Source organism: Xiphophorus hellerii, chromosome 4, assembly GCF_003331165.1.
Source record: "Xiphophorus hellerii strain 12219 chromosome 4, Xiphophorus_hellerii-4.1, whole genome shotgun sequence".
NCBI lineage: Eukaryota > Metazoa > Chordata > Actinopteri > Cyprinodontiformes > Poeciliidae > Xiphophorus > Xiphophorus hellerii.
In genome coordinates, this window is record NC_045675.1 from 19,707,653 (window position 1) to 19,735,088 (window position 27,436).

General features: G+C 37.3%; 1 protein-coding gene across 1 annotated transcript; it reads left to right on the plus strand.

The window, feature by feature from the left end:
• Positions 1-9,673: 9,673 nt before the first annotated feature.
• gas2b (growth arrest-specific 2b) lies at positions 9,674-27,074 on the plus strand. Its single transcript, XM_032559837.1, has 7 exons — positions 9,674-9,906; positions 10,566-10,675; positions 18,512-18,653; positions 19,804-19,867; positions 20,326-20,893; positions 20,985-21,092; positions 25,756-27,074. Exons 1-7 carry the CDS (start codon positions 9,681-9,683, stop codon positions 25,978-25,980), a joined length of 1,443 nt encoding a protein of 480 aa, XP_032415728.1. The 5' UTR covers positions 9,674-9,680; the 3' UTR covers positions 25,981-27,074.
• Positions 27,075-27,436: the final 362 nt, after the last annotated feature.

Here is a 27,436-nt window from a genome sequence, read left to right on the forward strand (position 1 = left end):
TTTTTCTTTATAGGTTTTACAGCCTCAAAGTGGTGGGGAATTACATACATCAGCCTATTTACCCTACAAATATTAGCAACTTAAAGGAAAAACATTAAGATATCAATTTCTCAAACTCTCCAGATCAGCCTTTGCCCATCACTGCACACGAGGGTGAGTGACAGTTTGATTTCTCTGGTGTTGACAGGGGTTAAGAAACTCGCTGCTGATAATACAGACCTTTCAGGCACTCCATCACTTGATAATTACATTACTCTGGTACTCCATTGCTTCCTCTCGCTCCTGCTAATCTTTTTAGCGTCCAAGTGATTGGGATCGCAGTGACAGAGAGAAATGACAGCGAGTCACCTGCTGTGGAGCTGAGTCCTCTCAGCCCCCTTCATGCCTTACTAAAGGTTTGGAAATCTATTCAGCTTTTGTCAGGTAACCATGGAGGTGCCTGGGAATGACTCTGAAAGTACCTTTTGCTTCAGATTTTAGATGTTTTTTTTAGGTGTAGTGTGCAATGGATTCCAGCTGTTAATTATTGTAATTTATTAATTATTTTAATCTCTATCTAATCAAAATCAAACTGACTGTACCCCTCTCTATGATTTTACTCATTTAAAGATGTCTCCCCATTTCCTTTCTTGTAAAATAAGGATTTAAGAGTGAGTTGCTATGCTGCCCTCTAGTGCCCTCTATTGGACACACCACAAAAGTCACTGTAAATGTTGGTTAATTCAGTTTTTGATTAACAAAAAACATTTTGTTAAAAAATGTTGTTTTTTTTAACCAAAAACATTATGACTTTGTTAAGTCATAATGTGACTTAACAAAGATAAGTCATATTATCTTTGTATTTTTGCTTTGCTAGACTAAAATGTAAAGTAATTACCAGACTGGGTCAGCATAAGAGGCTTGGCTTGACAGGTAGCTTAATTAAAAAAGGTTTGCCCCGAAGCTCCTGGCACAGCAGTCTGAGTTGAGGAAACCAGAATTCATTTGTCATTACCGGGGCTGACAGACATATTGTTTAATAGCCATTTATATGAGCACCTCTGCGACACTCAGACCTCGACAGGCTGTGGCTGTGACAGATTTTATACGATAGCAGGATCATAACAAAGAAGATTAAAATCAAATAAAATTATACGTAGAGTAGGGTATTTCTTATACAATGAAAGATATTTTTGCACATTTTAGCACATTTCTTTACCGCTGTTTTCAGTGAAATCTGCTTGTTTCTTTCTGTGATTTTTACCTCAAACATCAAAATAAACTTCAGGTGAGTCTAAAGACAAAAAGTGGTTAAACATTTATCAGAGACGGACATCACATATTTTTAAAGGAAGCTTAGCTCTAGAGTTTGGCTTTTAGCTAGCTTTTAGCATTCACTTATATGACTAGTTTCAATTTATGGTAATTGCATGGAATTGCATTACACGTTGAATTTGATATTAAACCATTTTAATTGATGTATTTATGTTAATTTTTGGTGAATAATTAAAATTTTACACCAGTTGCTCAGTTGAATTTTTTCTCCTTTTTTTGGTTTCCTTCTTTGTTTCTTCTTTTCTTTCTTTCGATTGTATTTATGATTGTTTTAATAATTTATTCTTTCATTTTCTGCCATCTTAGTTTTAACACTGAATATTTTAGAATATATGTTTTCTAGAATTTACCTGAATTTCTCCTCATTATCACAAGACAATTTCATTCCTTGAATACTTCTAACAGCTATGGTAACTGCACACTTTTATTTTATTGCCTATTTTTAGCCTTGCTTAACTTATTACTTCTTCTTTCTTTTTGTATTTGTTCTATCTAAAAAGAAAACTGGTTGCCCTAAAATGTGCTCTAAAAATGTATTTATTTGGTTATTTATTGATTCATTTATTTATCAGAAAATTACACGCTCTGTGTTTAGCGTTCACATTCAAACTTGGTGAAAAATGAGCTTGATGGCATGTTGCATGTATTTGGAAATCAGAACAGCAAACAGACACAAAAACATGCAAACAGAAGGACACAGACACACACACAAAAAACCCCATAAAACTGGTCACTTTTATTGAAACACATCACTCTACATCAAAATAAGATCTGCGTCCATCTGACAGGATGATAAAACACTTGTGAGTCTCTAATAAGCATGTCCCCATCTGATGGGCCGCAGGTCCTCTAGACCCTGGGGACCAATTTGAGTGGTACACAGCACATGGTGCTCTGCTGAATGATCAACCGTAACCCACCACACCCCATCCCACCGCCACCGCACCAGTGGAAGAGAGGGGGGGAGACAAGATGAAGGCGGATTTAGGGTTTTGTTGCCTTGGTAACCGAAGATGCCATCTGTCATGCATGTGCTGATCCACATCACGTAGCTGAGACATTGTTTTAATTCACCCATATTCTCAGGGCCAGACAGACCTTCTGGTAAAACACATTCACTTGCAGTCATTTCCTGACAACCATGAGGATGTAGAATATTACAACCCTTTCACTTAAGGCAGGGAAAGCCCCACAAAATGTGTTTCAGGCTCGATTTTACAATCGTGGCTGTGTTCCAGGTGCTGAGGGATCATTTATTAACTCTGTGGGTGCATCTGAGTCATTGTTAAAATTACTTTAACAAGCCTTTAAAACATAATCAGTATGGCTACCATACCAAACCTGTTTCAAAGGCAGAGCAAGCCTTTGAAACCAGAAACAGGATGTGATTCATGCTGGATATGTTTACTCTCTGCTAATTTCTGTAAACAACAGGAGATGAGAGAGAGATGGTAGTTTGATGTAAACAAGGAAATGATTCAATGAATTTTAATCTTCGATATTAAGCATTAATCTGAGAGTAATGCACTGGTACTTTTATTAATATTCACACAAGTGTTGCACAAAGGAATACTAAATATGGAAAAGAAAAGGGAGGTCAGAGAGGAGGTGTACAGAGGGAGGAAGTGGGGAGTGTCTCACAGAGGTAGAAACATAAGGGACATGTCCTCAGGGACAGAAGCTGCAAATGAACCAGTAGCCACACCTGGGACGGGCAGCAACAGAGGATGAATATATTGAGTTTAGTTTGTAGGCTGTCACCTATCTGATTGATTGTTATTGTCTCCCATATAAGACATGGTCATAATAATATTGGAAACAGCTTCAGAGTACCAAACGGAAGGTGGCAGCATCTCAGCCCACTTTCCAATCTGATACCAAGCCAGCTGTAAAATGTGACAAGTGTGAGATGTCTATACAGTGTCTCATGCACAGACTCTGGAATTCATTTCATTCAAAGATAAAATGGATTTACTTGAATAAATGACTTCTTGTTTCTTGTTTAGCATCAAAACCAAAAACACAATGATTACTGGTTTTTGTTCTTGTGCTGCTCTCCCTCAGTGCAACCTAATATCTGGACAGTGTCCAAATTATAAATCTATCCTTAAATAGAAACAAACTCCCACATTAATGTTTAGATAAATACCCAGAGGACGCATGTCATATCTTTCACGTGCTTAAAACATAATTCAACCGGGACAAGTTCTCTTATTTTTTTTAGAAATGGTAAAATTTGCATAATTTACATTGATTGGGTCTCCAGGCTTGAGTTGTTTAACTGAACTATGTAAATTTTCAAAAAGGTTAAGGTCGAAGTCATGACAGAAGCTTATTGTTGGCCTACTTGACTCAGTTTTAATGCTGATGATTTAGGGAAACTTTGAAGAATTTCTTCTATTATGTGCCCATCAATTGGCTTTGCAGTTGCAACTTAACTCCTCCAAACTTGTTATTGTGGCCTAATAATTCAGCGTTTGTCTTTTCTGAGAACTTACACTCAGAAGATACTTGGGTTGCCACAGATTTTAGTCTTACTTGAATGTATCAATGTTGGAGCATGCGCTTCTTTGTTGAAGAAGTCCCTGCTTCTTCAACAAAGTTGTGACTAGAAACTCAGTTAATTCACTGTCAACATTGACACCGATGTTCCAGAACTTTGCAGTTTCTGATTGACGTAAGACTTGGGCCGTTACAGATAAAAAGATCCAGGAGCCACTCTTGAAACAGTCCAATCACAAACACCATTGAAAGATAATTAACTATTCTTAAAGGTCAGACTCATTCTGATAGTCCAACCCTTGGCCCTTCCAATTCTGATAAGAATGGCAGGACCTTGTCAATAGCAAACAAACATCAAAGAAGAAGAGAATAAAATGCATCACTAAAGATCCTGAAAATAATGTCTATGATGAGTATGTGTAATCCTCTCTCTGATAATGTATGTGTTTGCTCTCAGATTGAATGCCTCTTCCATAAATATTCTCTTTCCATTGTTTACGTCAATCAAATGGCCTGCACAATTACTTGTGTCGTTTTAATTGTGCTATTAAAATTGGCTGGGAAACATGTAAGAAAAAAAAGCTATCGCAAAACTGAAAAAATCAGTCAGAATAAAAACGCAGAATTGTTTGCTTTCATGCTTTTGCATGAAAGCAAACATGAAGGAGTAGTTTGTGATTTTATCACAAACTACTCCTTTCTTTGTGATGGGTTTGATTTTTATTTAAGAAGCACATATTTCTTTATCTTTAAGTCTTTCTAAAAAATAAAAAAAAAACCTCAGGAATGCCAACAACCTCTGCATGGAGGATATTTTCAGTTTAGGTTCCTTTTCCTCTGATCTCACTTTGTAAGGTGACACCAGAAACCTGCAGGCGTGTGCAAGAAGTCTTGTTTTAACTCTTCCCCCTGGTTCACTCTTGTGTACTCTAATTTGGTCGAGCTGAGGGAGATGAACATCTGGTCCTGAGTCATGTGAGCGTGAGGACAATTCACTGCAGAAGAAAGGAAGTACACCTTCGGAAAAGTCTTGCAGAGTTGGAGTTTGGCAAGTATTTTTTTTATTTATTTCAACATCAGTACGGTTAATTGTGAGGGAATAGAAAGTAACAATAAAATAAATGTAGGTGAATTACATTAACAGCTGTATCCCAGCCAGAGTTTCAATATGATTTTAGTAAACATTCAGTTTCTTTTTATAGATGAAAATAATGAGATTCCTTGTATAACAGTGGATTTTTCTACAGGTTTTAAGATGCATTACTTGCCAAAATGTCTCAAAGATTCAACCAGTAACATAGCAGTGTTGTGAGGTCTCTCCAATAAATATTTTATTTTGATGCCCTTTTTCTGTATTTAAGACATTATTCAAAAAACATTTGAGTTTATTTGTGACACCCAATCATATTAAAAATCATAATTTCTCACAGTTGCATATCTGAACGCAGCAGCATGAAACATAACCTCCTTCTCCTCTGATCATTTAAAGTTTATGTTGTCAAGCAGGGGCTGATGGAAAGTTGCTGGTGCACTTAAATTTGCTTAGTATCTATTGTTCATTTGCTGTCTTATATGACATTTTTATACCCCAAAAACTCGTAAGACATATAATGACATCATGACAATTATAAGAAATAACATAACTGGATAGATGTATGCAGTCAAAGTTATTTATCCCAATTCTTCAGATGAATGGTTAGAAGTAATTTAGATGTAAAAGCAAAAAATTGTTGTTGTTTTAAAGACAAAAGCAAAATTGAAACTTTAGATTACTCAAATGATAATTTCAGCTTTCAGGTGTGAACACTGACTGCACTATAAGTGACACATTTTGTGTATCGCTTTTTCTCTGTCTAAATAAACATTAGATGTATCGCTACCGTGTCCAGTGGCAAAATTCTATGAACTAGTTGTGAAATTAGTTGTTTGCCAAATACAACTTCTGGCTTTATTCCCAGGACAAGCCATGTTGAAGGCCATATAAGCTCAAACCATTAATCACACTCACATTTGACTTATTTACAACAAATTTGAAGTTTTTTAAGACATTGATTTATCTGAAGATTCATCATTCTGAACGGGTGGTGTGTCATTTCAGCTGTTTCCACCTAAATGCTATGAAAATGTTTAATAGCCCAATTAAGAGACTGGGGATACCACTGAAGCAAATCTTTGCAAGCATTCAAGGCAGACGAAAATAAATGAGGTGGAATAGAAACACAGATACAAGCATAGACCTGTGGGGGTGGGCGTGTGTGTGGGGGTGGGTGTGTGTGTGTGTGTGTGCTGACAGATTCTACACCACGCTCTGCAGAAGTATAAAGACTGCCAGTGTCTGAGAGCTGGACCTGTGGATGACCTCTACTTTGTTTTTCCCAGCAGAGCCGTCCTGTAGCAGAGGCGTGAATCTTGCACCTGGATGTTTTCTTAGGGAGGCTCTCATGGCCTGCGAGTCAATCAGTTAGATAAACCTCAAACTCAGCAGGCAGTGCCCTCCATGTACACAATATAATCACACCCTAAAGACCTGTCCCATGTCTGGATGGAGAACTTACAAAGATTCTTTTTCACTATGACCTGTAAGAGTCAAATAACTTAATCATCGCCAACAAAACAAAGTCCAGAACTCACTAACAAGCTGTATGTACAGTGTCCATAGTGTGTGTACATATTTTCTTACAAAGTGTGAGGAAAAGGGCATGATAACATTTATGTCATCTCAAATTTATCTTTTTTATTTACATCATAATTTGTGAGGATTGAGACCTTGGAATTTTAACAATTACTTGTTGGAGGTAGGATTCCCATAAGCCTTATCGCTAAATGAAATGCTGTAGTGGCTCAACAGTTCTGAAAAGCTCTCCTACTGAGATAACCACAAACTTCCCAGGAAAACATGTTGAGCTGATGGTAGCATCTGTCTCATAATATTCTAGTACACTTTTCTCACCAGTCTTACCTTAACACATAAGCAAATGGCCTGGGAAATGAACACCAGTGCACTTCAATACGTAACTTCAGAACCTCCACCTGGTGCAGCTTGGTCAGCTTTTGAAACAAAATGGAAGGTGTTTCCTCTTAAAGCAAACTGCAAAATGAACTCATCTCAGCACACGCCATGTGCCCACTATCTGGGCGGAGCTGATAAAGAGGATGCCAAGAGGTGGCTGGTAACTCTGGAAGAGCTGCAAAGATCTCAGTCTTAGGGAGAACAATTTGAAAGAAACTCTCATAATCTTACTCTCATTATGCTAGAGAGCCCAAAAAGCCATTAATTGTCTGAGGAAGACAATAAGGAGACCAACTAGAAATTTACCACAAGCGTGGTGGGCAATGTAGCAAACGTGTGGAAGAAACTCTGGTCAGTGACCAAACGGAAACCTTTTTGGCCTACATGCAAAACACTGTTTGTTAAGGAAAGCGTACACACCATATCGCTGTGAACACACCATCACCATGGTGACATGTAGTGGTGACACCTTATTAACTCCAGTGACGCTGGAGTTAATAAGGTGTAGGGATGCTTCTCTTCAGCTGGGAGAGGCCAGATTTCTGATGTCCTTGTCCAGATTTAATGCTCCTCTTTTTGTATTATGCCGTTTAAGGTTGAATTTCTGGATGAAGTGTATCACAACTTTGAGTTTCTCAGAGTCCATTTGTCTGCAGTAACAGAATAGCAATGCCTTCTGCAAAGCTACTACGATGCTTATTGTGTTGCATGTCCACCAGCAGACTTCCTGTCCTTCATGATATTTTGAACTGCAAAATGTTAAATTAATCATATATTTTTAACTGATGAAAGTTTCTCTGAGCTTGGCACTAAGCTGGGAAACAATTTCCTTCCTGTCTTGTAAAGACTATGCCAAACATTCTACCCTTTCACACGTTTACACAGCCATGCTGGCTAAAATCTTCCAGAACAGAGTTACTTTTGTTTCAGTCTGTCTTTGCTCACAGTGCCACTGGTTCCCACATGTGTTTACATGAATCTTGGTTCATTTGACTATCAAAACAAGCAAAAGTTGCTTTGAATGTTACAATTACCAGTAGCTCTGGGGAAGAGTGCAAGGTTTTGGGTTTTTCTCTGTGTTAATTTAGGCTTTTGTGTCGTTTTCAGTTAATTGAGTCTCCGTGTTGTCCTGTCCACCCCTTGATTGTCCCCAGCTGTCCCTTGTTTCTCCTGATTGTCTCCCTGTGTATTTAATCCCACCTGTGTTTCTTATTGGGTCCTTGTCTTGTTGTGTCTAATCTGTCTTGCCATCTAGCCTAGTCTAATCGTCTTGTCTGCTGTCGTTGTCTTTCGGCTCTACCAGTTGTGAGTAATTAGCCTTCTGCTCATTCTGTGCTGCCTGGACTTTGGACTTTGTATCTGTGACTGCATCATTAAAATCATCATTCTCCTTCACACCAACCAGGGTCCTCTGTGCCTGCCCCACCACCTCTCTACTGCACTTCATGACAAAGAGTCTCAATATCATCTCATATTGTGGTCACTACTTAGATGCATCTTGGTTATTTACTTCTCTAACCCAAAAAGACTTGTTCTCCTGAATGAGGAAGTGTTTCAGATGGCCTGTTTTGACATTTTGCCCAGAAATTTATATTCTTCTTGCGCTGAGTCCTAATTACTTTGCCCCTTATAAATGTTGTAGGAAATTGGGATGATGAGAAAGATCAATTCTGTCTGAAGATGTGAATCTGAGTAGAGGTTCAAAAGAGCTGCTTAGCAAAAACTAAGGTTTTAGAGAGCTATAAACCCTTTACGACAGAGTCAATACTTGTAGGCTGCATTGTTGTATACAGCGACAGTCAAACATTGTCTTCTAGTAAGAATAGCACTACTTCAGTACAGTTTTACGCAAGTAGAAATGAAAGTAATTTTTCAAATTCTGCAAATTGTTGTATCTGCAAATATCAATTTTCCTCATTTTTCTGAAGACTGAAATACAATTAAACTGTTTAGGAAAGAGATTTTGTGGGATTTATCACAGTAACATTTGTGAGAAAGTTGGTGATGTCTCAAAATAGCTTTAGATTTGACCCAGTTCAGGAAAAGAAACACCTCTACTATTTGCTTTTCTTCAATACTCAGCTGTGGGATTTGAATTTATGTGAAAATGAAACTTTAAACTGAGCTGTTTGTTCTATGTAACTCCAGATAAGACCATTTTCTGTTTGGGTTGTCATCTTAATTCCAGCTGATTAGCCAGAGTATTGCTAATAGTTAGAGCATGTCTCTGCAAGAGGTCATGCTTTATGATGGAGTTTGCTCTGGGAACAGAATAAATGAGCCATGTAGCAGCACCAGGAGACCAGCTCAGGGCAACGGCTGTACGTCTTATTAAGCACAATCTGTCTGCACTCAGTCAGTTTAATCCCTTTGATTAATGGATGTCTGCAGGATTGTTTGGTTAAAAATACAAGGTTGATGCATCGAACACAATGCTGCAGCCAGAGTGTGGTAAATTTCAACACATTGTTTTTGTTGGTGCCATTTAACTATCATTATTGTTACGCCTGTAAGATCCTTCTGTTTGCATATTCTGTTTAAGGTAGCCTTTGCAATACAAGCATGATGTTTGTTTTCTTTGGACCAAATATTTCTTTTGACTCAATAATGTACTAATCATAATTTGGCTATCAAAAACCATCTTGACCACAACAAAGAGAAGCCACTTGTGTGCCACATTTTATAAAAATCTTACTAAAAGTATAAATCTCATAACTATTCCGTATGTTTCTTGGACAGTTGCAATATGATCTGTTACATATTTTCAGGTTTTAAATTAACTGAAATTCCTTTTAAAACATAGATGAAAATGTAAAACATATCTAATGTTTGCTCCATCAGCTGGAGGAGAATCATGGAAAGTGAAGCGGGAATGATGAGCATGGCCGGCTTTGATGATCCTCTGAGTGCGACGCACCTGACAGGGTTGGGAATGAGCTGCCTTCTCTCTCCAAAGTACAGAGACTTAGGGCCGGGCCTCACCTGTCTTCATACGTACAACCAGTGGTTGCCTTTCCGCCATGATGCTAGCCTCCTGCCCATGAAAGAAGATCTGGCCCTCTGGCTCAACTCTATTATGGGTGAGAAGTCTTCTTTATATTATAAATTACTACAGTATGCAAGGTGGAAAAAAAAAAAATAATCATTTTTTTTTCCCCTCAAGCTATACAAACACAGGTGTTTTTCAATCTAGGAAATTGAATAGGAGGATGTACATGTGAAAAGCACTACCATGGCACTTTATGAACATCAGCTTACTTTAAGTTTTTGTTAGTTGAAGATGAAAAGGACCCAAAAACGTTTAGTTTGATTAAAGCATTTAGAACCATCTATGCAGTCCGTTTTCTTTAGCACAAAAACCAAATCAAGTTAATTATTGTCCCAAATCCCTGAAATCCCCCTACATTCAGAGATGTTTCTCTCCACTCGCTTGCATTGTGCAGGAAAATATAAAGAGTCTGCACATGTCAGAGCGTGTTGAAAGATGTCGGTGCAGTGATTCAGACTTGATAAATCTTTTGCGCAAAAGACTCATCCTTCAAATCCCCTGGTTCACCTGGTGAACTTTTCATTTCCCCTCAATGTGATCCTCACTATTTGAGGTCATTGAGGTTAAAACTGTCATTAGTTAATAGAAATGAAAGTCTATATAGTTAGGCAGATGTTTTATTGTCACCAGGTATGTCTGATTGTTGTACTTTTGTGCAAATAGATTAGTGTGTTTGTGTGTATTCCTTAGGGTTGAACCTCACTGCAGACAGTTTGATGGAAAAGTTGGATAATGGTGTTCTCCTCTGTCAGCTGGCACAAATGCTCCAAGAGAAGATGATCCTCACCAGCAGCAACAAGGTGCTGTAAAATCATGAATTCATCGCAACTATTCACAGCTGACTTCCTATTTACTGGTGTCCCTAACTTAAGATTAACTTGCTGAAGTAGGATATACACTTGTCTTTTGGAAAGGGCAGAGAGAAATGAAGCTCTGTCTCATGTCACATTTATATTGTAAAATGTCATGGGTTCCTCGTTAAAAGCATTTATTCATAATTGACATATAGATTTTTCACCAAAAGGGTAGGGGACTCTGACTCAATGACAAGCATTGTCTTTACCCACATAACAATGTAATTTTGTGACAGAGACTGGTGCCTATTCCCATCAGTCAGATGTGTCAGTACACAGAGCAAATAATTATGTACAGACAGCCAAACGTAAGACAACTTGAGGGAGTCCAATTAATTAACCATACATGTTATTGGAGTATTTTATTAAAGTGATTTCTGGATGCTACTAATCTGCTGGTAAGCAAGCCAGAGTCTGTCTGACGAACCAGAGGCAAACAATGGCATGCCAAATTGTGGTTAAACAAGGAAAGTAGTTATATTTCCACACAGGTCAAGGTTGGTAGGCTTTTAGTCTCAACAAATGAAATCATCGTCTAAACACTGCTTGTTGGATTTGCTCAGGTTATCTGTGTCTGACAAAACTAGTGCAAGAGTGGGCAAAAGATATAATGAGGTGCATGGAGGAAAGTAACCTGAGGGAGAAGAAGGAAATTACCATGTGGAGAAAACCTAGATAGATTATAGAATAGATAGATAGATATAGATAGATAGATAGAATCTTTCAGGTTTTTACTACTTTGGTGCCTGTACATTGACCAATATATGCTTTTTAATCTAAAACACATTTGACTTTTTAAAACTTATTTAACCTGGCCTAGCCAAGTTATCTTAATGTATCTGAAAAGCTTGTAGACAGCTAAAAATAAGACTGGTTAATATAATTTGAAACAAATGACAGCATCGGTTTCAATCTCATTTTGCTTTTAAGACAAACCTGTCAACACTTCCGACCCCCTCCCCTCACGCCCCCTAATTATTCATATTCATATTCATAACCTGTCATATTGAAGTTTGACGAGAGGCTGTACCTACTGTACATGTTGGTTCCACAGCTTCCCCTGAAAATATGGATAAAATCAATCATTACAGAGTAAAAGTAATTTGAAGAGGGAGAAGCATATAAACAAGTCAAGTCAATGACGAGTCAATGACATGATGCAATCTGCATTTTTAACTCGGATAACTTAACTTTTTTTTGTGACTTGTATTATACATTTAAATTGCTGCACTATATAATAAGTAGAATAGAAATGACTTTTTTTTTGGTAAATTGTCTTGAGATTACCTATTGTAAATTAATGTTATACAAATCAACTGAATTGGATTTAGAAATGTGACTGGACTTAAGAGAAATTATACAGTGTTTTTTAGGTTGATGAAAGCAGATTGGTATTTTTTTCTGCAGAGCCATCCTCTCAGCAGCAGTGCAGCTGCTGTGCCACAAGTGATGCAGACAGAGAACGCTCTCCACCCCACAGCCAAAATAGCTGCTAACCTTAACAGATTAATTTACTGTTACCCAACATGATGTAGCATTTAAGGTAACATTAGCTTTTGTTTAATTGGGACAAAAAAGCTAAGCTAAACTTACTCAATGGACTGAGTTAATGTTATGCTAACATACCGCAACATGGTAACCAACGAATTTAAGCTAACATTAGATTAAATTTTTTTACCTAAAACCTAAACCACCCGTATTTAATGGGTTAAGTCGTGTTAACCAACACGCTAGCGTAAGCCAACATAATATTAATATTTAAGCTAACAGCTTTCTTTTTGACTAATGTTAGCTTATACACTCTTGTTACTGCAGTATGGGTTAAAAGTTGTTACTCTCTTTAATACTGAAATACTTCAATATATATTATACTTTACCTTTGTAAGCATGATCATGCACTTAAACTCAAATATTTATGCAAATTACAGCAGTAGCGTTCAGCACTCACTACATTTTCAAAGGAAATGCAAGTGATCATGTGACTTTGTAAGGAATTAATCAAACACATACCTATGTGTAGAGATTAAATTAGTTTCAACTTTAAAAAAAGATAGTGACCTTTAATAGAAAACAGCCACAGCAGAAAATAGAAAAATTATACAACTACGACAAGCTACACACCAAATTATTGGAGAGAATAATCACACATACTTTGTACAATCAAGCACAATCAATGAAGGAAAATATGTATATTGCATTTTCTAAGCAAAAGGGCATATTAATTTATTTGAAAAGCTTTTATATAGACAGGTTAATATAATTTGAAACAAATAACAGCATCAGTTTCAGTCTAGTTTTGCTTTAAAGACAAACCTATCAAAGACTTTTTTTAATACAGTAAATTTCAAAGTGCAAAACAATTACTGTAATGAAAATCTACAAAGAGTGCACAACAGCACATTTTATTTTGGATTAAAAATGTATTAAAGTAAACGTAATTCACCCCACTCATTCTTTCCATACAGAACAATACAAATCAATACTTCAAATTCATATTGTACATCTCTAAGTATCCAAATGTCAAGATCCAAATGATCACATTTAACAAATTACAAACTTAAACCATTTTCCCACTTTATAAACAAGAAAGCCCTCCAGCTTTCATCTAAATGACTTTTATAATGAAACTCAACATAGGACAAATATGGAAAATAGCTCATGTGTGACACATCATGTGCTGAGTTAAATTCTGCTTTCGACTAAAACTTTTTCCACAGTTCCCACATGAAAACGGCTTTTCACCAGTGTGAATCATCATGTGCCGAGTTAAATCCTGTTTTTGACTAAAACTTTGTCCACAGTTCCCACATGAAAACGGCTTTTCACCAGTGTGAATCATCATGTGCCGAGTTAAATTCTGCTTTCGACTAAAACTTTGTCCACAGTTCCCACATGAAAACGGCTTTTCACCAGTGTGAATCATCATGTGCTGAGTTAAATCCTGTTTTTGACTAAAACTTTGTCCAGAGTTCCCACATGAAAATGGCTTTTCACCAGTGTGAATCATCATGTGCTGAGTTAAATTCTGCTTTCGACTAAAACTTTTTCCACAGTTCCCACATGAAAACGGCTTTTCACCAGTGTGAATCATCATGTGCCGAGTTAAATCCTGTTTTTGACGAAAACTTTGTCCACAGTTCCCACATGAAAACGGCTTTTCACCGGTGTGAATCATCATGTGCCGTGTTAAATGATGCTTTCGACTAAAACTTTGTCCACAGTTCCCACATGAAAACGGCTTTTCACCAGTGTGAATCATCATGTGCCGAGTTAAATCCTGTTTTTGACTAAAACTTTGTACACAGTTCCCACATGAAAACGGCTTTTCACCAGTGTGAATCATCATGTGCCGAGTTAAATTCTGCTTTCGACTAAAACTTTGTCCACAGTTCCCACATGAAAACGGCTTTTCACCAGTGTGAATCATCATGTGCCGAGTTAAATCCTGTTTTTGACTAAAACTTTGTCCACAGTTCCCACATGAAAACGGCTTTTCACCAGTGTGAATCATCATGTGCTTAGTCAAATTCTGTTTTTGACTAAAACTTTGTCCACAGTTCCCACATGAAAACGGCTTTTCACGAGTGTGAATTCTAATATGATCATTGAGAGCATATTTGGTAGTGAAACATTTTTCACAGATGACACATGAGAAAGGTTTGCTTCTTTCCTGATTTTTCTTCTCAGCTTCAGCAGCTTCCTGGAAGTTGACTTGGTGTGTTTGCTCATAAACAGTAGACCCCATGAAGGTGTCAGTCTCCTGTTTTGATGCAACCTGTTCTTCACTCTGACTGCAGTAAACTTCTTTCCCTTCCACTTTTATCTGCTGATGTTTTAGATCCTCCTGCTCTTCTTTTCTCTGTTGATCATCTGGCTCTTCCTGTTCTTGTTTCCCCTGCAGAGGTTCTAACTCCTCCTGGTCCAGAGTGGAGCTCCTCTCCAGGTCACATAGCTTCTTATAAATGTTATGTCGTTGGCGATCTAGAGAAGAAAACAGAAGAAAGAGGAATTGTTAACTTTATTTATTGAAGTAAATGAGAGAAGACTTTAATTTAATCCCAAATTTCTAATTGGAAATTTTTAATTAAGTGCAAGATATAATTATTTCTGTTATTTAGGAATTATTACATTTTATGTTGGTTATGTTAGTTAAATGTCAGTTTTATATTCAGGATTTATTGTTGCCAGTGGGAAACTACGTAAACTAATTTACACTAATCTAATCTATTTATACATACAAAAAAATAAAAATAATCGCATGCATAACCTATAATAACGAGGCATGATTACAAATGTCTTTAGACTCATTTTAGATGGCTGATCAGCGCAGAGTGATTTTTTTTTTAGATTTTTTTAAATGCCACATCATGCAGATGGCTTTGTCTTTATGTGCCAAAGTCAGGTGAAAATGTGTTATTATGCACAAATGTACATCCTGGAGGAACTTCTGCCTGTTTAACCAGACCAAGCACGACACTTGGTCTGTAGTAAGATGATCATCTTTAGTAAGATTTTACTAAAAGATGACAACATATTTTAGTAATTCAGTGCACTAAACATAGGCCATAATTTGTGGAAAGGGTCACAAAGTATGGCCCTTTACAGAGTGGGAACTATCAACTGAGGGAGTGACAGTGATGTAGAAGACATAGGATACATGCAGTATATAGTGAATATTCATCCACTATGTACTGTATTTATTTAGCCTTCATATTTTTTTTATCTGTCTCCCTTTCTCTTTCAATTTTTATCAGCTGTATCTTTCTAATTATCAGAAAGCTGATTTTGTGGGGAGACAGTAAAAGAGCTTTTAACTTAAAAATAAATAGCTAAACATGTTTGCAACCTTTCAAATAAAATAACCATGTTTATTAATACACTCTAAACAATAATGATGCAAACAAAAATGCTGAGTAATCATGTTAGTCTAAGAACCAATATTTCCAATCTTTGAAGTCTATTTCTGTATGCAAAATCAATCTACTCAAGTAAGTACTGTACTATGGCATATTAGGATCAGTGTAGACCAGGGGCGTCAAACTCATTTTCAGTTTGGGCCTTATTAAAAATCTGAATGTTCTTAAAGGGCCGGTTGTGTCAGCATCTATTGATAACACCCATTAGACTGTTAAAATATCAATAAACATCTGTTTGTTTATCAGTTGGTTCCGCACATGTGCAAAAACGGCGAGAGTATCTTCGCGCTCGTGTTGAGTTTAAAGGCGGCTCGGAAAAAACATGTTAACGGTTTAAAAATTATAAATGCTGAAAAAAAAGTCCGGGGGCCAGAGGGCACAGACATGGGAAGTGCGGGAGTCCCTAAAATAATAGAACCACTACGAGGTAAAGGAAGAAAGAGAGAAAGAAGAAAAGAAAAAAAAAAGCTTGCCAACAGCACAACTAGCAGCACGGCTAACTCCGCTGCGGGGCTGGTTGCCATGCTTACGTTAGTCTTCTTATGAATAACGGATGCATGCGGGGATAAAATTATCAATGTATATCTTCAGTAGAAGAACATATGAACAAGATATTTTACTTATAGTTGATTATTAAAGTATTTTATTGACTTGCTCTCGTACAGGCAAAACGTAAAGATGCCTGGTCATGTGACGATTCGCCGTAGCTAGATGAAACTGATATAACTTAAGAGTAGACAACCCATTATATTATTTTAAAACTTTAACAGGGAGCCAAAATGTCAAAGCAACATTTATAGATTCCGAAAGTTAGAAAAAATGTCTGGCCACGATCGTTGCCGGCGAGACGGAACACCAAACGTTGGTGTTTCCTACCTATTCGGTGTAAGATGATCTGGGGAGTCCGGGAAAAAGCCAGCAGTCTGCGCTGATCGTCCATCTCTTCCTCCGACTCGACGGTTATTTCGTTAAACTCTGTGAATGTTTCTTCCGCAGCACTGAACCACTTGTTCATGAACTTGTTTAAGCTGGACCGAAGAAATGTTTAAACATTCACACGTTAAACAAAACAGACCACGTGCCCTCCGTCTTCTTCCTCTACAACGGCTTCTTCTTCTTCTTCGATTTTTTTTTTGGCGGTTGGCAAATTCTATGGAAGCCCGTTTCCGCCACTCTGTTAAAAAAAATAAAAATAAATTATCTCATTATAATGAGATAGTATCTCAAAATAATTAGATACTATCTCAAAATAATGAGATAGTAACTCAAAATAATGAGATAGTATCTCATTATAATGAGATACTATCTCAAAATAATGAGATACTATCTCAAAATAATGAGATAGTAACTCAAAATAATGAGATAGTATCTCATTATAATGAGATAGTAACTCATTATAATGAGATACTATCTCAAAATAATGAGATACTATCTCAAAACAATGAGATAGTATCTCATTATAATGAAATACTATCTCATTATAATGAGATTTTTTTTTTTTACAGAGTGGCGGAAACGGGCTTCCATACAAATCAGACTGTCACTCAAGGATTACATACTATTAATAAATAACCGTTCATTTTAAATAATCAACACAGATAATCTGATGAATTTTACTTTTCAAATTATTCCTAAATAAAATCAACTAAATCCAATTTAACTTCAATTCTATTTAATTTTTGAGACTTCTTTTTCTTTTTTTAAACGATGAATGCAAAAAAAGACTATGGCAATTTACAATAGTGCAAATCTACAGAGGACTTCGCAGAGACACTCTTAGAAATGGGAACACAAAAGCATAAGTGATATAAAATATATAAAATAAAACTACAAGTGGACGATTATTTTTGGTTTTAACATGCATCAATGAGCAATTCCATTAATATTTCAGTCAGGTATCCATGTTTCAATATATTTCAGAGATTACCAATACCATTGGAATTCAGATTTTAAAAAAATTTAAAAACTGGGGATTATCTTAGCTCTCTTTGTTTATGAATAAACATTTTTACCAGACAAAATATTAATTACAACACAGTTATAGATTTTTGTTATTCAATAATACTCCAATTATTCAGCTTAAATGATTAATTTTCTGTCACCAAATTCGCAGACTATTTCATTTTTCCTGCTGATTCTACTCATTACATTTCAGTAACTGTTCTCCAATTGAACTCAAATTTCAGCAAATTTCAGCAAGAGCATTCAATGAATGCAACATGTGCCCTTTTAACAAACAGTTAAGAAGCTACTTGTTAAAGACACTTCCATTTTTATAGAAAATGCAATTCTTCTTGTTACGTTCTAAGACTTTAAACATATATCTATAAAAGAATCTTTAAAAGAAGACAGCATCAGAAATGAGAAAAATTATACAATTAAGAAGGGAGACACCAAACTATTGAAGACAATAATCACACATTCTTTGTACAATCAAGAATAATAAATGCAGGAAAATAGTTTACAGATGGTATTACATTTCCTGTAATATACAAAGGTATCGAAAATTATTTTACTTTATGTGAATTTGCTCATAAAAGGTTATTTGGTCTCGGACTGTCAGAAAAAACTAATAAATGTAAGCTGTCCAGTGCTTTTTTCTGTTATGTTTGACTTTGCTACAGTGGTGTTCTGACAGGATATTTTTCCTAAATTGCTTTTTTTGTGCACAGACCAATCTCCACAATGGATAATGCAGCAGCAACTTGTATGTACACATATAGGCTGCTGCAACTAGATTCTTTGTTTGTGTTGTTTCCCAATATGTAAGTTTAAGGACTGTCTGAAGACTAATTAAAATTTTCTGTAAGAAAAAATAAACTTGTACCCACTGCAGACTCACGTCATACCTCTAAAACAATTACAGGCCTTTGTCAGAAGAGTGATCCACTGGCGAGCTGATGCAACTTCTGGATCCTTTTTTGCCAGAGACAATACTGCCAACTTCCTCTACTGGTGTCGAAAGATTGGAGTTGATGAGGCATACCTTTTTGAGTCTGAGGATCTGGGTGAGTTAAATCTGGATTTTTTTTTTTTCTCCCTAAAACAACTCTGACGTGTTTCTCCCTCTGCTGACAAACTATTGCACAGCATTAATTGTGCATTTAAGTACAATTTAAATTTGTACTAACTTCACAGTATGTGATATTTTAGCTTGCTGCGATTGCATAAACTTAAACATTACTGTATTTGCAGAAAAGGCCATCTGTGATTTAAAAATGACAAGTACCAGGACAATTCAGGATAATTCAGTTTGTGTTTTCAAAATATATATTTTTTGTCATGATTTCTAGTCAGTTTTGACAAAAAAACATACAAATCTCTACTCAAAAATTGAGGAGTGTTTTAAATTTGAGTCAAAAACAACAAAACAATTGTATGGCCAGGCATTAATTAAAGTTTTGAAACGAGGGAAATGAGAGTCCAGAAGATCACAGATCACAACAGAAAATCTGGGCAGTTACCCAAAGAGAGCTATGAGTAAAATAAGTGGTTGTAATCTGATTTATAAGCAGAGGAAATATTATAAAGTCAACAGATGGTATGCTGATTGACGTTTACATTTCAAAAGAAGTGTCTTCATATTATTTAACATAAACTTGATCTACAATTATCATAGAGGATGGAAATCCAGTATTGTTAAATATTTTACTCTCTGCACACCTCTAACTTGGGCCAGTACAAGCAAGAAAGAGATGAGTGACAATGATAATATGGAGGTAAATCCACATGACATATAATTGCGATGGAGTTTCCTCTCTCTGTTTCTTTTGCTATGAAATAAACAAAACCTTATGCTTGACTCATGCGACTTATGCGATTAAAATAGGATTGTGTTTTAATTCAAATTAAGTGACCTTAATAACCCAAGTTATGTTGGTGAGAAGACTTGGGGAGTTGCAGAGATTTTCATGGCCAGTGAATCTCTGACACCCATATGCCCTCACCTGAAGGAACCCACATGAATTCCTGTTCACCTTTAAAGATAGGAAGCCACAGTGAGGAAGGATATTCCCTGTACCTCCCCCTCCTGCTTCAGGTGGAGCTCCTGTTTCCTTTTGTCAAAAACAGACTTTTATCTCCAGAAACATCTTTTCTTTCATGTGAGTCACATTTCTATTCTTCTTTTCATCATTTTTGCCCTGTCTGCTGATGTAGTCCTACACAAGCAGCCTTGGAAGGTGTGCCTCTGCCTGATGGAGCTGGGACGCATTGCAGCCAGGTAAACTAAACTTGGCAAAGTTTCAGGGAGTGGATAAATACTACCTTAACTGTGCCAAATTAGAAATAAAAATAGTTAAAATTAGACATTTGTTTTTTGGGCGGGCTGCCCTGGTGCTGTTGAGAGAAAATAATAATAATTAAAAAAAACAAGAAAGGGAATTTTAGCTCAGGATTTTACTTTTTAGATGTATCAAAACATACCCAATAACACTGGGTGTAAAATTTTTAATTCTCAAAATGAGTGAATGTGAGAGTTGTAATAATAATCAAAAACAACTCGTTACCTTTAGCTCATGTGGGAATTACTCCTTTCACTACAATCAAATAGGTTGACTTTGTTGTTACCCAAGTGGAATTTAATGTTTTGCCAATCCCAGACTGGAAGTAAATGAAATGATTTTATGTTGATTTATCAGTTCTGATTCTGATTTTTTTTTTGTTACATCTCACTGACAGGTACGGAGTGGAGCCACCAGGCCTGGTGAAACTGGAAAAAGAGATAGAAAGAGAGGAGGCTGGGTGCTTATCTCCATCATCTCCTCTCTGCTTTTTTTATCCAGCATCATTGTACTCACCACCACCAATGTTGCCCCTTCCCTCAACCCCTTCCCCTCCTCATTCACTTGTCCCTCTCACTTCGAACACAACCTGTGTGCCTGAACCTCTCACTACCTCCTTTGCCTCTGATCTTCCATCAGCCACCACAGACCCTCTGCCTACAGGCTCGCCCCCTCCCCAGCCCCTCCCCTTAGCTTCTAGCCTTTGTACAAGCGCAGCCTCAACACAACCCTCTTTGTTCTCTTCATCTTGCACCACTGACACATCTGCTTCCGCTCTGCTGTCAGCGCCCCTAACAGACCAAACTCTGGGATCCTCTGCTGAAGTCTGCCCAGCCACAGAAAACAAACAGACTCCCAAAGTCTGCAAAACTGCCACACCCTCCCAACCAGCAACACAAACCCCTCGTTCTTCCAACAAGTCCAAAAGCAGAAGGAGCGTCAGCACAAGCATTTTGGATGACATTGTATGCATTTTTTTCCAGCGAAATGTATTTTGTTTGGCCTTATTTCGTTAGTTCCTTGACCCTGAAGTATATATTTTTTTATTTCTTTCAGGTGAGAAGCATCATTGAAAATCCTCCCTGCAGCTGCCCCACAAGGTTCCCTGTTGAGAAGCAGCCAAAAGGCTGCTACCGTGTAGGGGACAAGGTTCTGTATTTACGGGTAAGAATCCTGCTAACTTAGTCTGAAAAATACACAAATAAGTCTTAGGCTGAATGTAAACCACGTAACACTGTCTTCGAAGCTGGCTATATCCAAACATGTGGCTGGAAAGTTGAGTGGAAGAAAAAAGCTTGGCAGGAAAGGTGCTGAAGCAACATTCGTAAATCATATCCTTGAGCAGATTGTGAAGCAAAAGCTGTGCAAGACTTTGACAAACAATCATAAAAAGTTGACTTTAACTTGAGTCACTACTTTAAGATTCAAGACACACAGACATATCCAGGACAAAAGCTACAACAATGGCATTCCTTGTTTTAGCTAATTCTGCTAAAATTTATGTATTTAAACTAACACAAATAAACCCTGGTATCAACTATATAATATACTCAACATTTTTTTAATAAATATAATGTGTTTTGCTGATGCTTGTGCTTGTTGGGATGCACCTGTATATAAACAAATACAAAGGTGATTGGCGTAATTAGAAACAGGTAAGTTGATTAGTAACAAAGAGCAGGTGGTGGGAGTGAGAACTAACAGATCAAGACTCCAAGACTAGAACTAGATTCTAGCAAAACCATGAAGCCCAACCCTAAAACATCAAAAAAGAGCAGCAGAAATAAACAACACCGGTGCTGTTGGTAACTAATACCTGCAGGTGGCCTTTGAGAGATTTTTTGTGATGCTTTAATAACGTATAAAAACATCTAAATGCAAAGTAAAGTATGATGTCCCTTTAGACTGTTGATCAACAATCCAGTTAGCAACAAGTGCATTGTGTCAAAGCAGCTGAAATTCAGCAACTGCGTGCCTCTCAGCCGTCTTCAGTCACGCTCCACTCGTATGCGTCCGTATAGAGGCTCAAGGAATGGGAGGCAGGGTTGCTTGGCAACCAACGGTCAGAATAGGATTCAGCTGACAAAGATTGTATTCAGGATGTGGACCTTCAGCGAAGAGTACAAAACCTGGAGGAAAAACAAACCCGGCTCTCTGAGGATGAGTGTGCAGAGACGTGACCCTGGCGTGTGGTTTAAATGGCAGCCCACTTGGGAGTCTCAACCATCTGTGTGAAGGAGGTTTTAAATATGAGGGGCGAGCTTTTTGCGTCCGCCCATCTACACAAATAAATAGCATTAATGCACTACGGCTGACTTCAGGACATACTATCTGAATGCTGTCAGCTCTGTAGATGAAGCATAAGAAGAATATTTCCTCTACACAAAGGTTGCCTTTAGGTTGAACTTTAATTCTTTGGTCACTGAAGACAACATGAATCAGTACAGTTTCTGAACTAGTTCTTGGCACTGTCAGAGGTAATTTATTGCAGATATAACATATCTTTTGTTGCACCTGTAAAACATGAATGCACACCTTTAAGTCAAAGCACAGCAGTTTCTTTTCAGCAGACTTCTCAGCTACACCACATGAACACCAGTAAAAGTCAGCCAAGGCTAAAATAGAGATAATATACTAACCAAAGCAAGTCAAAGTATTTTGATGTAGACAGTGAAATATTTTATTTTGTTGCAACATTTGGTTTGATTGGTATTTCTACAGTATGCATGTGTTGTTTTGCCAGTTGCGCTCATCCTTTCTGTGCAGCCTCGTCTTAGAGGATGTCAATGTCAACATAACTGTGTCCAGCTGCCAGTTTCCAACCATAATTACCAGTTTAGGCAACAACTACGATTCTGCTTTTCCCTTTTCACATGACTGCTGTCAAGCAACCACATTTCAGCCGTTCTAACAGAGTGGCACGGCCCATCAGCCTTCATGTCATTTGTTACCTTGAAGCACACTGATGCCTGTGGGTGTGCAGTGAAACATGCCATACACCTCAATTAGCATAAATCATGATAACCCCTGCACTGTTTCTGGGAGAGCACTTGGTGTGTGCAGACCTTTTTAAAGACCAGATACTATTGATTACCGAGGCAAAGTCATTAGCAAGGGGCTTTAATCAGACAGCTTGTTAATGAGCGGCGGAGCGTGACCGCCCCTCCTCACGTGTAAACTTCACACCCATCCCCGCCTGCCTCCCCTCCTTCTATTCCCTCTGGAGACTATTCAATCATGCTGGCTGTGGAGTGCCTTGCCATTCTTTGGTGTTGAAAAAAAGGAAAGGTTTCCTTTCTTTCTGAAACCAATTAGGTTTTCCTTCAGCTTTGTAGCAGGGATACGGACTGATGGTGTCCATAGAAAGGAAATGCATTTAAACACCCCTGAATCGTCGTGGAAGCTCATGTATGTTTTTCATGTTGTAGAAATCTTGTTTTGAAGATGATGCGTCTGGGTAAAACCATCAAAGAAGGAAAATCCTTCTTCTTCCTTGTCTTTATTTGTAAACTCTTTCAGCCTCTGTCAAGTATTCTTGAGTAAAACATTAACAAAATTATCTCACTGCTCTCATGTTAACTTCTGATCCTAAAACTGATGGAGAACATTAGAAATGATTGACCAAAAAAGAAGCCAAGAGTATACACTGTGTGAATTATAAAATTAAATAATTAATATAAAACTGAATAAATAATAAACGCTTGTTTAAAAAAAAGGATTTTTTGTTGTTGGCAATACATCTAAAGAACATTGAGAACATCTAAAAATAGAAGTTGATACAGTGTCAACATTTCATTAAGCATTTAAGCATTTCATTAAGTAAACTCGTGTTATGCCGTCTTATCTTGGTGAGCTAATGGCTTCATAGATGTACTTTATGAGATAGATATGATAACTTAAGCTTCAAAAGTTAAACTGCATTTGCTAAATACTACATAAACGTAGTCTGAAAGATTTTGGTCTAAATTATGTCTGCATACAGACTTATTGCTATTCATAACTTCTGTGTTAAGAATAAATATGTGCAACGTGAGGCTTTAATAATATATTTGCATCTATTGCTGAGTTGTCACTGGCAAACATCACCACCTTAGCATGTCATAAAAGCAACAAGCTTTAACATGAATTCTTTACTCAAAGAGACCAAGTGAGCGCCAGAGCTTTTAAAATGTACTCACTGCTCTCAATATTGTTATCACAAGCTGATGTTCACCATCTTTTCCATCTAAGATTCATGTGTTGGAATGCTAACAATGCTAGGAGTCAAAACATACAGTTAGCTTTAGCCCAAGATGCAGTTTTATAGTTTTGCATACTGCAGCTAAGAAGAATAATTCAGAGTCAAGGAAGTTGTGATTTCTGTTAATCATGTTTCATGCAGAGTGGGACGTCTTGCAAAAACAGAAAACCTGCATAGATACTTCAGGAATTGGACGTTATCATTCATCATTTAATTCGTTTTGGTTTGTTTCTTTATTGTTAAATGTAAATTCTGGATGTGATTTCCAGCAACATCAGAGGAACTGATTAAAATAGTGGATGTGGCTAAAGCCTGCCTCCTATTGGCAAGTGTTTGTCCTCAGCCCTACCACACTCATGCATATTTCAGCAGGAGAGGAGAGAAAGAATCAATGGAGCAGCCAGGGAGGAGGACACATGGGAATCTAGACTATGGTTTACGGGCTGCAGACGTAGCACACATTGTTTGGAAAACTGAGCCGGGGGTGACACATATATAGACGGGTCAGTCCACAAAGCGACCTTCTGCAGAATATTTTATCACAGAATGGCATCTTTTATTCTGATGATCACTTTGGTAAAAAGGGGAGTAAAATACTCGGCCCCTTTAAAAGGAGATTAAAGCAGTTAAATATGCGGGATACAGTTGCCAAGTCAAACACCTCCAGTTTTATTAGCTGACAAAATGTAGGAATAAAATCAGAAAAGAAATTATGACTGGAAGGACGACAGACTCATTATATGGTGACTGATGAGATGTTTATCCAGCATGTCAGACTTGACCCCTGTCAACCTTAACATTTTAATCCGCAGGATGACAGCTGAGCCGAACCGTGTCTGGAGTTTCCTTTGAAGCTGCTCGATTGGTCGGTCTCTTTGCGCATGTCTTTGCTTGTAGCATTGATTCACCCCCTCACTCCCGCCCCTGGCTGCCAGTGTGCCATGTTAAACACACATCTGCACACGAGAGGAGAGGATCCGCGTGTATTACCACAATTTTAATGGTTTAGTAATGAAGGGTTTATTGGTGATAGGCGTGAGGGGGGGTGCTGGGGTCGTGGACAGTGGCAGGAAATGGATGGCTTTGTAAAGTCCCCTGGGAGGCTGTGCTGAACTCATTTCAATTTCTTTTTCCTTTACAAGGCTTGATGAAATCTGTAAATAATGGTTTGATTAAGATTCAGCTCACCTCACTGAAACTATAGTCATCATATACCATGGTCATGCTGTGGTCCTTATTTTTGCCAGTAGCTTTCGTATGCTTTGTGTTGCAGATCTGTACATGTCGGTGTGTGGGGGTGAGTGTGTGTGTGAGCATGCATGCTTATGTCTGGATTAGAGCTGCATGTGTGCTCAGCTGGTGCCTTGAGATGCAATTTCATTTGGTTTAATGAGATTTGGACAAAGCAACCCAAGAGATTATTTGGTTCTCATTGCCAGAGCTACACGTCCAAGAAGCTTGTGATAATTACAGTGTTTTGTGGGGGTGTGGGTGTATGTGTGTGTGTGTTTTTTAATGTCGTACTTTTCATATAAATAAGAATTCCCAAACATGCACTGACCTTCCTCTCTCATGTCACCTTTGCAGATGCTGAATGAGCGTCATGTCATGGTTCGTGTTGGCGGTGGGTGGGACACTTTCATAGGTTACCTGCAGAAACACGACCCCTGCAGAGGCGAGGGAGGAGTGGGAAGAGGGACGCCGGCAAGGCCTGAGGTCAGGGTCTGTCGGGACAAATTAAAACCCGCCGGCTTGAATGTTTCAACAGAAAATTATATGGTGGTTGGTGTTCACCATAGGGGAAAGAAATAGAGTCTCAAAAAGTTATTTTAATAAAACTGTTAGAACCTCTTTTTTCCCCACTGTTTAAAGCCAAAATTCCCCTTTTTTTATTCATCACTGACAGAGATGACTGTCCTTTCAGGATAGCTGGGATGATTTTTTCTTAAGAACCTCTTTTACTAACGTAAGAATTTTAATAGTCATTGAATCTGTGCTCTTTTTTTTTTATGAGAAAATGTCATAAACTAGCTAACTTCAATATTTCTACTAACTGTTTTTACTTTTACATTGAGTAATAAAGCAGAACACCTTGAGAAGTCAGGGATAAACATTGAAATAGCTGCTTGCTGGAGCACTAGCTTTGTCTGTAGCAGTAGCCATGGTGACCCGGATGATCTGAAGTATTACGATCGAGGAACTGATTAAAATAAACCAAAAATAATCTAGGATCAGTTATATATTTCAATAATGACTAATATGTTTATGTATGAATGCAAACTGTTCTTCTTCTTACTGTAAATTGAATCCTGCTAAATGTTGGAGTAAGTAAGCAATAGATGGTTAAATCTAATAGTTCCATGTGTTTGTCTTTCTGTTGTTTACAGAATAAGGGGTTAAAAACGAGGGATAACTCTTTTTTATTGACTGTTTAATATGACAAGGCAAACATTATTTAAATTTCTATTAGGGCATAAATATTAGTGTGATTACAACATCACTAGAGACAGCTCCATGACAACATGATAACAGATCTGCAGCAGTAAGACAACAAGCATGATAAAAATCAAAACCGTTTGCCTTGTACATTATTCTGCTGAAAAATCATGCCTTTTTTAATCAACCTACATTCCAGTTTTTGTTTTTATTGTTCTAAACTTTCTAGATTCAGAATCTATCAAACCTCAAAAGTGTTCTTCCTTTGAATTTACTTCTTTTCTCTTACGAACTCTTCTTTAAGGTAGATTTGGTTTGTTTCTATTCTTTTGTTTGATGTTATTATTTGGATATGATCAAAAGATTAGTCTGAACATTAAGAAGTTTACTTTTGATGCCATTATTAACCTGCTCGAATGATGACCAGTTTCAATTGACTTGTAATTCAAATAAAAACATCTTTAAAAATGTTTCATCAATTTTATCATATCTCCTTTAAATCTAGGTTACCAGTCTGTCTGTCTATGAGCCATGAGTTCTTGTCTTGTCCTTAAAGTGTTACTGCACAGTCAAAAACAGGCAGTGATGCTGCTGTTGAGAGTTAAAGTCGACCTTGAAAAAAGACCAGAAGCACTGACGCACTGCACTTTTTTCTGCATTTATAAATTCACTGGTTTAAAATCAATACTTATTCCACTAGTGCTATGGAAAAATTTTATCCTTATCATGCAAATGCTAAGTGACAGTATATTTGTATAATGGTGAAAGCAAAGCACTCTGAAAGGTAAAGGCTCTGCTTTTCATCAACTTGATTCAAATGTAGAAGCTCCCT